The sequence below is a fragment of the Pteronotus mesoamericanus genome, unplaced genomic scaffold (genome assembly GCF_021234165.1).
Source record: "Pteronotus mesoamericanus isolate MK-2021 breed Mesoamerican mustached bat unplaced genomic scaffold, CSHL_Meso_final contig_52, whole genome shotgun sequence".
Taxonomy (NCBI): domain Eukaryota; kingdom Metazoa; phylum Chordata; class Mammalia; order Chiroptera; family Mormoopidae; genus Pteronotus; species Pteronotus mesoamericanus.
The window spans coordinates 19513886-19526301 of record NW_026555189.1 but is presented as its reverse complement, the minus strand read 5'-3'; the positions used below and the strand labels follow the sequence as shown (position 1 = coordinate 19526301).

Genomic DNA, 12416 nt, shown 5'->3' with positions numbered 1-12416 from the left:
GGGCCGCCGGGCCGAGGCTCACCTTGATGGGCGGCGACTGGGCCCTCAGGCTGGCGATGGTCTCATGGCTGTCGCGCAGGCGCCGGCTGAGCCTCTCCTCCTCCTGCGCCTTCTCTGCCAGGCAGTCCTTGAGCCGCAGCTCCACCTCGGCCAGCCGGTTGGTCTTCTGCTGCACCTCCAGGTTCAGCTCTGACAGCATGCTTTTGTTCTCCGCCACCTCCAGCTGGAGCTGTGACAGCCTGTCCCGGAGCTGGGCGCTCTCCTGCAGACGGGAGACGAGGCCAGGACGTGTGTGAGGCAGGCCAGGCAGACAAGCAGGCGGGGCGTCGCTGTGAGGAGCTGGGGCCCCTGTTAGGAACGGGGCCCTGTGGGGCCACCTGGTCCTGGGCGCACCTGGCTGTGCTCGCAGCCTGCGCAGGGGGCCGCCGGCTTCGCACGCAGCTCCTGTAGCTCGGCCTCGCAGCGCCGCATCTCCTGCCTCAGTCGCTCATTCTCCACCATCAGCAGGTCCCGGTGCTTCTCCAAGTCCGTGCCTCCCTGCAGGGTCAGCCCAGGGGGGCATGTGGCCAGGGCAGATCAGGGGAAGCAAGGAGGGTGCGGGGCGGAGAGAATGCCAGGGCAGGGGAGAGAGGGGGAGGGGCGGGGGAAAAACAGAGAGGAGAAAAGAAAAAGGCGAGTGATGGAGAGGAGAGAGAAGGGGCTCAAGAGAGAAATAAGGGTGAAGGCAGAGGAGAGAGAGATCAAGAGGGTGGTGAGGCAGGTGCAGCTCCCAGCAGCACCCACCCCTTTCATTCTATTTTCCTGAGTGTGAAAGTAACAGAAGTCACATTTATACAAAGTTCACACTTATACAAAGCTCACACTCCCGTTCTACTTCAGCAAAGGAGCATTCACCTCCCTCCCCTCAGGGGTCCCATGACCTCCGAGGACCTAGTGCCGAGTGATAAGTACTCCCCCACTTGTGCAGCACGGGTCACACCCCTCATCAGAAGGTGCCTGTCTGCACAGGGCCCATCAGCCCCGCCCCCACCCGCCCCACGCAGGATGCGTGGTTGGACTCACCAGCTCCGACCGGAGGCGGCTCACTTCCTGGGCCTGGCCAATGAGCTTCTCCTTCAGGTTTTCCACCTGCCGGTACAAAGCCAGGGTCCCCTTGAGCCTTGATCCTAACTTCCAGCCCACACCCAGGCCTCAGCCCCTGCCCTCCCTGTGTTCACGCAGCAGGCCACACCTGGGACTCCAGGTGAGGGACACCTGGCCTGGTCCTGACCGTCACCGCAGGACCTAGCCAGCCTGGGCTCGCGGGGAATTCTGGGGGGAAATGCAGCAGAGATGATCCCTGTGCCACCTGGGGCTCACGCAGCAGGAAGCTCACAGAGATTCAGGAGACACAGGCCCCTGCTAAGGCCTGTATCTAGTTTTGTGTTTGTAACTCTATATTCTTTTTTCTTAAAAGGACCCCCCAAACTGCATGAACTGTAGGCACTATAAAATCTGGATCCGTCCTTGCCCAGCCCTAGAACTGTCCACACTGAGTGGCTCCTGGGGAGGCCGCCTGTGGGGGCGGGCCTGCTAGTGACCAGGGTGCACCTGGAACCAGCATCATCCACCCCCGCTCCCAGCCTGCCTCCTTGCCTCGCAGGAAAGTTAGAGCCGGAGGAGGCTGTTCGCAAGAGAAGCGGGTGTGCGCCCCATCAGGAGGCAAGGGTGACTGGCTCAGCCAGAGCCCTGGGCGGGAAACCAGCCCCCACCCCCACCCCCACCCCTGCACCGAGAGCAGATCCCAGGGTGGAGACCCTTCCTGGAACCGTCCTCCTGCTGGTTCCGCATCAGGAACCTCTCCTTGGAAAAGAACCCAAAATGCGGACAAAGATGTCGGCCTTGGCCTGGATATGGGCGCCCTTTCTCTTGCAGAGCAGCCTCTGATGGCTGCCCAACAGCTTGGAAAAGGAGCAGCGAGAGTCGGACCTGCTCTGCAGAGCCTTAGGAGGTGCCGCCTACACAGCAGACCACGACACACTGGGTTCTTATTTGTAAATGACAGGTGACAGAGTCCACTGCCCCCGGGGCCCGCCCGCTAAGGCAGGTGAGGGGCGGTGCAGGACTGAACACCCGAGATGCACCTGAAGGAGGCAGCCACCATGCACCCCCCACAGCCAGGGGGACACAGGCTGTGTCGCCAAACTCCTGACCTTTCAAGAGAGGCCAGGCATTGGGATTTCTTGGTGGTGGGGGGGTGAAACCTCCCGAGACGGCTGAGGGGCCGTCGACAGCGTGTGGGCAGCGCGGATGGGAGCGCCTGTCTTCGGGCGGGAGAAGGCGGCTGAGCCGCAAGCCAGGCCTGTGGCTTTGTGAGCCGGCCGGCCAGCCAGCCATGGGCCCCGCCCGACCTCTGAGGCAAGGCCAGGACACCAGCCTGCGCACTCATGGCTGGGGACGAGGATTCCAAGACACAGACCCAGAGAGGGGCTGGGCGGCTGAACCAGGCTGCCCCAGTCGTCCTAGTGGACAAGCAGGTGACCTACGGGCACAGCCAGGTGACCACAGGACCAGGGTGGTCCCAGTGGGCTCCATTCCTAACAGCCCTCCAAGCAGTGTGCCAGGCTATGGGCCACACAGGGGGCACAGCTCATGCCGCCTCGCTGCACCCTCCCAATGCCCCCTCCTGTTAAGAGCCTGGTGGGAGGGGTGATCAGTTCCCTGGCCCCAGATGGGACAGAGGGACAATCTGCACAAGGCAGTGTTTCATTCCTTAGCCATGAACTTGGGAACCACCTGGACCGCCAACCTTAGGGAAGGCTCCGGCACGCAACAGCAGGTGCACACGCAGACCATCGGGCACTCATCCGTCGTGTTGATCAGGAGTTTTAAATGGCAGCGGGGGAAGGCCCCTCGACACAGTAAGTCAAAGAAAATCCCCCAAACAAAACCCTGTGAGCAGCACCAAAAAGTAGAGGTCTCTAGACCGTGAAATTATATTTGACCAATTTAGGCTTTTCACTAATTTTTGAGTCTCAGAAAATATGTATTCTTCTTGCACCCCCTTTCACCCTGAAACAGGTGGGTCTGCCTCCGTTTGAAAGGTTGGGGCCCCCGAACCCCACTGCCCTACCCCAGCAATCACCCCAGGGCCATCCGTCCGCACAGAATGGGCGCCCCAGCCAGGCTGTGTCCTCAGCACCGGCTGGGTGTGCTCTGGCCTCACTTGTCCCCAGCACACTGCCTGGCACTCAGACCCCGCTGCCATGAAAGTGGGCTTGTCCAGGGTCTACCTGGGGTGTGAGGATGCCCACCTGCCACCTGCCTGCAGCCCGGCTCCTGTTGCCTTCTTGCATCACAATTGGAACCCCAGGTGCTCCCGGGTTCTGCCTGGAACCCTGAGGGACGCTCCAAAAGGGTGTGGCTGTGAAGGGGCAGAGGGTGTGGGTGGGAGGCTGAAGACGAGGCTGTAAACGACCCCTTTTGTCCAAGATACCAGGCCCTCAGTCATCTCCTGGCTTGTCTAGGACAGAAGGGGACAGGGTTTGACACTGCGGGGCGGTCGGTCAGAGGCACAATGGCTGCACCTGGCAGGCAAGGCCCTTTTGGGGCTGGGGAATTAGACCCTGTGCTGCCCTGGAGTGGGACCCTTGTCCTCTGCCAGAGGGGTCTGCCTCAGGGTGTCTTGGGGGGAAGGTGCCTCAGAGTCAGGAAAACAATGAGCAAAGAGACAGACGGAGGCACCAGCAGGAGCTCAGATGGGAGACGGCAGACAGGCTCGGAGCCGAGGGCAGAGAGTGGGGGGCTGAGGGGGAGCCTCACGAGAGAGGACGGACTTCCCCAGGAGGGGGCCCCAGTAGACACCCCCATCACACACCCACCACAGCTCTGCATCAGCAACGGTGCTTGCATGTGTCCGCAAAGAGGGGAGGGACCCTCTCCATTGCTCATCCCGCGCCCCAGCCCCAGCAGGAGGCCAGCACACAGCAGATACTCAGTAACCACTGCAAGTACCAGCAAAGACGCACTCCAAGTGCAAAGCAGCCTCCTGACAGGCTGCTGTGATGGGCTCCAAGGCAGCTCAGTGTCCGCCCCAGGGGTGAGGAAGGGACCAGGCTGGGCTTGGGCAACACCCCTCTCCAGGCCCTGGCGCCCCGTCCACCAGAGAAACTGAGTCACGAGCCTGGGACAGAGGGGCCTTGGAAGAGCAGGGACCTGGGGCCTGACGTTTGTATCTCTCAGTGGAAGCGGCTCCCCGGGGGCAGGGCTGCCCTGCGCAGGTCTGTTTTCTCAACGCAGTCAGCCTGCACTTCGCGCTGTGCTGGCCACCAGCAGAAGTGTCTCCTCGGGAAAGGAGGCTCCCCCAGCGGCAAGGCTGAGGCCTCACTCAGAGGGGGAGGCCAGAGGGCCTGGGACCCACCGGGCCCCGAGGAAACAGCCCGAAAGCCAGAGGGGCAGCCCCAAGGAGGACTCCACCCTGCCCTCAACGTACCCGCTCTCCGGGAGACCTGACTCCTGGCTCCACGGCCGCTGACCAGGCCTGGCCGGGTCCATCCGGCCCTGCCTCCACTGCCAAGTTCCTACGTTCGAGTCCTGCCACTGCGGGGCGGCTGGAAAGCGCGCGCTCCCCGGCCAGAGTGCCCAGGCTCTACCGCGGGCATCGCCCTGCCCACCGCCCAACCTCAGACAAGCCTCCACTTCGCCGCCCCTTGGCTTCCGCACCCGTATGATGGGGCCATGGCTCCAGGGAGCGGGGCGCTGGGAGCCCCTGGGACATCACCTGGGGCTGTTGCCAACATCGGGGGGGTCATGCAAACTAGCCACAGCCTCCCTTCGTGGCCAGACCAAGAGCAGTGGCGCTCTGAGGCCTGGGTCAGCTGGGTGCTCAAGGACTGAGAAGGTGACCTTTGGTCCGACTGCTCCCCACAAGGAGCATGGCGGGCTCCCCATAAGCACAAAAGTCTCCACCAGACACTTACCCATGGGAGGCCGGAGTGTCGCACACCACCCTCACGAACCCAGGCTGCGGCAAGGACAACAGCAGCCCCGGTCACTGAGTCGGCCACGCCAGCAGGGCAGGGACACTTCATGAGATCAACACTTTGAACCCCCAATCCTCTGAGGTAGGTACTATTATTATCCCCATCTTACAGGAAGAAAAACTGAGGTTCTCAGAGATTAAATGAATCTCTGGTTCCACAACTTGCTTAAGGTCACCTGACCGCTAGGTGGCGGACATAGGAGTGTAACTCGGGGTCCCCCAGAAGGACCCCCCCGCTGCAGAGCCCTCCTCCTTAACCACCCTTAACACTGCCTTTCAGGAAGAGAAGCCACGTTGGGAAGGTGAGGCTGGACAAGGCCAAGGACAAGGCACCAAGAGAACGAGGCGGACAGTACCCCACCGTCGGCTTTCCTTAGACGATCAGCATTTAGAAGACCAGGAAGTTCACTGTCAAACCACAGCGAGGCCGGCAGGTCACCAGGCACTCAGGAGTGGCCCTCACGAGACACAGCGCTTCACAGTTTGCCATCTATTTTTCTGTCCAGGCTCACAACTGATCTGCTTGATAACCACAAAGCAAATACTTATTGGTCCCCGTTTATAGAGACTTGGAAATGCAGCCTCAGGCAGGAAGTGACTTCCTGCAGCGGCACAGCCAGTGGGTGGCAAAGCCAGGACCAGACTCGTGACCCTGTGATTCCAAACTCAAAACTCTTCCCAGTAACGACGGGGCTGATGGCAGCCCCGCCAATGACCCTGGGTCATCTCATCGGGTCCCATCATTAGGTCCCTGTGCGGACGAGGAAATCGCAGTGCTGAGTGATGACTGACCAGCCCAAGGTCACACCGTTAACGAGTAGTGCCAAAGTCAAGATAGGAACCCAGCTCCAGACCCACGTAGTTGGCCACAGCTCCGCGGGGTAGGACACTCCAGACGGCGGCTCAGAGGCTGCAGCTTCAGGTGTGTGCGCTGAGGAATTGTCAGGAAAGAGCCAGCAGTCAGAATGTTTGAGGATAAACCAAAGTGAGCAAAGTCCGGGCGCCGTTCCAAATTCTCCAGGTCGTCAGGACGAGCGGGGGAGGGGAGAGGGAGGGGAGAGTGAGGGGAGGCAGGGGCTCAAAGACACCAAAGAGGCTTTGATGCTTCACCTTCAACTCCCCCCTCTAAGAAGTAGATTTTGCTAATTAAGGGGGAGAATTTTTCTTAAAAAAACTTGTTCAAAGTCACAAAAGGCCATGTGTTATTATGATTTCATTTACATGAAATGTTCCCAAAAAGGCAAATCCATAAAACAGAAAGCAGATCAGCCGTTGCCAGGAGCTGGGGGGTGTGGGGGGTGACTTAATAGATCTTTTCGGGGTGATGAAAATGTTCCGAAATTAGACAGCGGTGGTGGTTGCGTCACCGTCTGAATATACTTAAACCCATTAAGCCGCACACCTATAAAGAGGTGAATTTTATGGTAAGTGAGCTATAGCTCAGTAAAGCTCTTTAAAAACAAAGTGACGTGTCTGAACAGTGGAGAGCCTGGACCGTCTAACCGGGGGCAGGTCAGGGAAGGAAGAGCTGAGGAGGTCGCTCCAGGGGCCCAATGTGCCTCCCACAGGGCGTGTCCTGCAGGGCGGGCCTGCGACCACCCTGCGGCCGCGTGGCACTGCCCCATGCGCGCCCAGCTACACGGGCCTTGGTCCCACCCGTGTCCAGCCGGCCCTCCATATCCTCGTGTTTCACATCCTCAGGTTTAAAATATTGGGAAATCAAAATCCAGAAAGTTGATCCCTGAGTAACACAGTATAACAACTATTTACATAGCATTTGTATGAGGCATTATAATTAATCTAGAGATGATTCAAAGTATATGAGAGGAAGTATGCAAATACTAAGCCATTTTATAAAAGGGATTTGTACTCATCTTGCTCCTTTGGCCACCGGCCCTTTGCACGGACCTGTTCCCTCAGCTCAGACACTTCCTCCACTCTGCACCGGACCTCAGCTCCAGTGTCGCTTTCTCGAGGCAGCCACCCCGACCCCCTCCCGAGGCCCTGACCTCCGGACAAAGCCCCGGCACAGCCCCCATGCCGCGTGTGTGTGCCCCCCTCAGAGCCCTTGGTGCTCCCCCTGACCTGGGCGCGTGTGACCCACCTGCATCCTCCCCAGACCGCAGCCTCGCAGGCGAGGGTGTGCCTGTCTCCCTGGACACCTCCAGGCCTCAGCTCGGCACCCGTCTCCCTGGGCACCCAACAAACATTGGAGGGAGGGGGGCAGGTGGGCACCGCAGGGGCCAACAGTGAGGCAGGGCTGTGGTGTCACGCCTGCCCGGAGGGGCCCTGTTCGTGGGGCAGACGGGCCCAAAGGCAGCAAACAACGGGGTCCGCGTAGGAGAGGGAGACGCAGGCACTAGGGACGCCCCAAGGAGGCTGTTGGTGGTCAAGACAGATAGTTCTGAAGAGCAGGACACACTCATAAGCTGGAAAAATGCTGCCCTTAAAAAAAAAGAATCAACTGCCCCCTGGAACTGAGAACAAGCCACAGTGTTTGGCGATGTTCAGTCAAGAGAAGGGCCACATGCTGCGTGACCCCAGAGAAAGAACTTGGCTCCACCCAAGGGCAGGGCTTTCCACAGAGCAGGCCCCGACCCAACGCAGGGATGATGGGGCAGACGGGGTTGAAGACCCGGGGAAGTGGGGAGGGTCAGACACGGCAAGAGAGACAGACATGACAATGGGAGGGGGAGCTAAGCCCAAGGGGAGGGGCCTTGGGGCCCGTGTATGGAGGGGGTGGGGGGAGTAGAGAATAAAGCAAGCGCTGAGGGTCCCCAAGGGCCGTCCCAGCCAGGGAACTAAGAAGACGAGGCTCACAGCACACCCACCCGTGGCTCTCCCTGCCCCCAGAGGTCGGAGAGCTGCCTCCTCCCACGTGCACTCACGCTGGCCCCTCCTTGCCTGCCAGTTTTCTGTGGGGTGACCTCTGCAATGACTTTGGATGGGGTGGACGCAGGGCGGGAAGCATCCCTACACCTTCTGCTCCTCTCACGTCTCCCTGCGCTGCCCGACACTTGGGAAAGGTAGGTCCCGGCCCCTGGGAACCCTGGGGCACACGGGGGACCAGGATGGGGGGCCGGGACTCGGACTCGCGCCACCGCGCCCTCTCGTGCGTTCCCAAGCTGGGAGACGAGGCCCCAGCTGTCCATTGTGCCGCTGGCCTGGAGGGGTCCAGGTGACCCAGGGGATGTCCTCCGGCCTGCTCCCTGGTGGGCAGTGGCGTCTGCCCGTCCCGTCCTCCCCAGGTACCTGGTTCTGCAGCTGGGCGGATGTGGCTTGCTGGTCACTGTCCTGGAGGGCCAGCCTCTCCCGTAGGGCTGCCAACTCCTGCAGCCGGGCTTTCTCCTCCTGCAGCTGGGACATGGCCTCCACCATCTTATGCACCATGGGGACCGCACCTGGGGACCCCGACAGGCTCGAGCACCTCCCGCTGCCAAAGAGCCGCCCACCTATGAGCAAAGTAGGGGCCGATCAGCAGGGCAGCAGAGGACCCCGCCTGGCTGAGGAGAGGGGCCCGCCGGGCAGGGCCGACCGGCATGAGGGTGAGGGCGAGGGTGGGGCAGGGCGAGGGCTGGGGGCAGCAGCGGGGTGAGCCTCAGCGCTCCGGGGCCTGCCTCGGAGGAAGTCACTTCCGCAGGGCAGCTTCTGGGGGTTGGAATTGCCGGGGTCAGGGCTCAGGCGAGCAACCTTCCCTGAAGACTCCCTTCAGAGCGTGGGTTCCAGGTCTGATGGGCGATACCCTCTCCGTGGCCAGCCTGCGAGTCACCGCGACTAAGAAAGGCCTGCCTTCCAACAGCCGCTGAGGCGTCGGGGTTACCTCCCCCGAAAACACTGTGCTCGGGGGACAGGATTTCTTTAGACGCCAAACTCTCCCCAGAGTGGAGAAGGGGGGGGATGCCCAGTCTACCTCCCGCTGTGCCCCCAGCCCCGCCCTCCGCAGGGCGTGGCCGCCTGCTCAGGGAGAGGGAGGGAGAGGGAGGGAGAGGAGGGAGTGCCAGGAACAGACAGACCAGAACCTGGAGACAGACACAACACGCGGACAGGAACACAGACAGGTCTGCTCTGGGGCCGACAGCTGCACTCGGCGGACTGAGTGCAGGGACTGCACGGGCAGGAGGACGTGTTAGTACGGGGGGTGGGGGGCGGGGGGGCGCGGTGCCGATTCCAACCTGCGTCTGGCTCCTGCCACAGCCTAACACAGTCCTGCCACCAGGAGCAGGAGGGGGACAGACAGATGGACGGAGGGCAAAGACACAGTCAAGGCCTGTATCCTAGGTAGGAAGCTCGTGAGAGCTCGCTTCAAGGGCACCTGGACCGCCCTGGTCTCTGCTAGGAGCCCCGCGGGAGGGAAGGGAGGAGGAGAGGGCCAAAGGGCAAAGCCCCCAGAGACAGAAGGAAGTGTCCAAGAACGAAGTGTCGGGAGTTGGGGCGGGGGGTGGGGGGGAGTGGAAGAGGAGCGCCTGCTGGCCCCAAGCTTCCACTTGACCCCAGAGCCCTGGGGCTTCTGGGTGTCCCCACAAGAGGTCCTGGAGCCACAGCCCTGGGGGCCCCCGGGGTCTGTGAAGGAAGCCGCCTGCACCTGAAGTCACACACCCCGCTGGCAGCTGTGACCCACAGAGGCAGCAAGTGTGCTCACCAGGATGGCAGAGAAGCCACAGGGCAGCCTGCAGGGCCGGGCGGGGAGGGTGGAGGGAGCAGGTTCCCGGTGGGGCAGACCCTCCCGGCAGTCCGTCCGCAGGAGGGGCAGGCGGTGAGAAGTCCCGCTCCCCGCCCCTTGGAACCACTCTGACAAAAGGCCCTCTAGAGAGCTGGAGCAGGGGCAGCCATTGGTTGGCCAGTGGCCCTGGCCATGTGGCCTGCATATGACACAGATGCATGTCACCCACAGTTGGCCCAGCTTCTGCTCTGTTCTAGAAAGAGTGAGGTCAGACGGATGCTTCCAGGCCTGCCCACGGGGCTGCCGCCACAGGCAGCATGTGACCGGCCTGGCCCTCAGCCCTTGGCAGACTGCGGCGGGAGCTGGGGGGGTGCCCTGGGCTCGGGAAGGGCTGCCTCTGGCAGTGAAGAGATGTACGGGAGAGGCCCCTCAGGGGCTGAGAAACAAGGACAACGGTCCTTGCCCAAAGAGGCACCCTTGGGACAGCAGCCTGGGTGCCATGAGGGATGAGCAGGTATCAGTGGGTGTCACCCAACAGGACACGGAAGAGCCCTGCCTGCCTGGGATGCGGCTCGTCTCGCAGAAGGTTCCGCGACACCCGCAGAGCCCACGCGCCACAGGGTCCATCCCAACCTCAGCATGGCGTCCCTGCGCCGGGGCAGCTGCAAGGGTGCCTGGCGAGGGCTCTTTGGGGGAGAAAGGACCTTGAAGAAGCTAAGGGACAGTGGGAGATCCAAAAGGCACTTGGGGACAAGCGATCAGACAGGACCTTACACGGAGGAGGCCTCACACCTCTTAGTAGGTCAGTTTTCAAAACAGTGTGTGTCTCAGACACCCCGCCTGGGCACGGCTCCTCGCAGGCCCCACCCTGGCCGCCCGGACAAAGTCAGTCCTCACTCTTGACTACAAGGGGCCTCTCTCCTCTCAGCCAATTAGGAGAGGCCACCTGATTGGCTGGGCGAGGTCTCCCTCCCCAAGGCCTGTCTGCCCGGACCTGGGCCAGACCCTGGCACCTGCCACGGAGCACCAGCGTGCCAGGCCCAGACGGGCGCACAAACGCGTCTCTGGCACAGACTCAGAGGGGGATTCGATGCTCCCACCCCAAGGCAAGTTCAGGCACACAAATCAACCTCTGGTGACAGGAAGAGGGGAACACGAGAAAGACCAACGCTTTTCTTTCCGCACGCCCTTCGCCTCCCCCTTGTGCTCCTTGAGGGTGCTCCTTCCCAGTGACCGCTGGACTCAGGCTTCCCTCCGGGGAATCCCACGAAAGGGGCCCATAGAATCTTCCAGAACCAGTCAGCCTTGCCAGAGACGAGTGGAGCCACCAGCCCCTCTCCCTCGGCCTCGAGGCAGTGGAGGAAGGCCCTGTCCTAGGGTCCCTGGGTCCCCGGTGGGACCACGGGTACGAGGGGAAGTGGTCAGGCCACTCTGCACACGGTGGCATCTTTTCCCCGTCGCCCTGCTTTTGACAGACGCTGGGGAAAAGACAAAAAGCGGGGAAATTCAACCCCAGCCCGTGCTGGCCAAAGCCTCTTATCACCGAGCAAGCGAGCGGGGCCCCAGCGGTGCTGGGAGGCGGGGCCCCAGGAGGAGGGCTGGGCGGGCTGGGGTCTCTGAGCTCCATGCCGCAGCGTCCAGGGTTTGGATGGGCTGCCTCCTGGCGAGAAGGACAGTGTGTGGGGACAGCTCAGATGCCCCCAGAGCCTCCCCTCCAGCGCCAGCCTTAGCCAGGCCGTTCCAGGCCAGTGAGCAGTCCTCTTTTACCTGTTTTCTCTACATTCATGGTGCCACCAGCTTCCTGGGCCTCCCGGTCCCGCCTGGGGGCCGGCGCCTGCCTCTTCAGGAGCTTCTCGTCTTTCGTCCCCTGACTCTTGCTCTTGCACCCCTTGTCCTGCAGGGCCTGCTGCCAAGACACAACCAGAATCCTCCCGTGAAGGGGGCTGCGGCGGGGAGGGATGCCCGCGAGCTGGAGGATGCTGCACCCCTGGAGCTGCTAAAGACCAGCCCGGCAGGTCCACCCCTCACTGTGCAGGTCAGTGGGGACAAGGAGGCCGGGAGACTGGAAGAAAATGCGCCCAGACCCTGCGGCAGGACAGCGGCCGTGCGTTCCCCTGGCGCCCATCAGCCACCGGCCCTCTCCACCAGCAAAAAGCGTTCTTGGGCGCCTAGATTCCTCCCGTAGGGTCCACCCGACCCTACGGCGCATGAGCCCCCAGAGCGGCAGCCCTGAGCGCTCAGCTCAGGCCCACAGCCTCACCAGGCCCGTGGCAATCACTGGGCGACTGCACCCCACCATGGTGTCAACTGTCCCCAGCTCCCCATGGCACCGGCCTGCCAAGGAGGGGCCACGCGGGTCCACGCAAGCAGAGAAAGGTCACAGCCCACCCCTCCGTGGCCCGTCTCCTGGTCAAGGAGGAGCCCAGGCAGAGAAGGCTGGGCAGAGCAGCGGCTGGGCCGGCGGGGAGGGGAAGGTGAGAGACAGAAAGTCTTTCCTCCAGGGAACATAACCTGCAGCTAACACAGAAAGACGCCCGAGGCAAGAACCTCACACCAAGTGCAATCCCATTTGAGGGTAAGAGAAATAAAATACACCTCGAAAAAAACCACCTGGGAAATGTAAGGAGCTTGGTTCTCCCTGGGAGGTCAGGTGATGCATCTCCCTGATGCATCATTTAAACTTTTTTGAGAATTAAGGGGGGGGGGGCAGGGAATAAAGCAGAAGGTGGTAAGAGG

The 12416-nt window shown here is 61.8% G+C and overlaps 1 protein-coding gene across 8 annotated transcripts in view; it reads right to left on the bottom strand.

Annotated features, from left to right (window-relative positions):
* The window catches only part of KIFC3 (kinesin family member C3), a 32130-nt gene that overhangs the window by 10138 nt on the left and 9576 nt on the right, over positions 1-12416 (bottom strand). For 3 of the 8 annotated variants that reach the window (XM_054579391.1, XM_054579388.1, XM_054579390.1), the window contains 5 exons: positions 11448-11586; positions 8273-8472; positions 1063-1128; positions 394-537; positions 23-262 (listed from right to left, as the gene is read on the bottom strand). In XM_054579391.1, coding sequence (XP_054435366.1) covers positions 23-262; positions 394-537; positions 1063-1128; positions 8273-8472; positions 11448-11586 — 789 coding nt within the window. Of the gene's footprint in view, positions 1-22; positions 263-393; positions 538-1062; positions 1129-1231; positions 1293-8272; positions 8473-11447; positions 11587-12416 lie in introns of those variants that run through there. The other 5 variants (XM_054579395.1, XM_054579389.1, XM_054579387.1 and 2 more) reach the window with 4 other exon arrangements.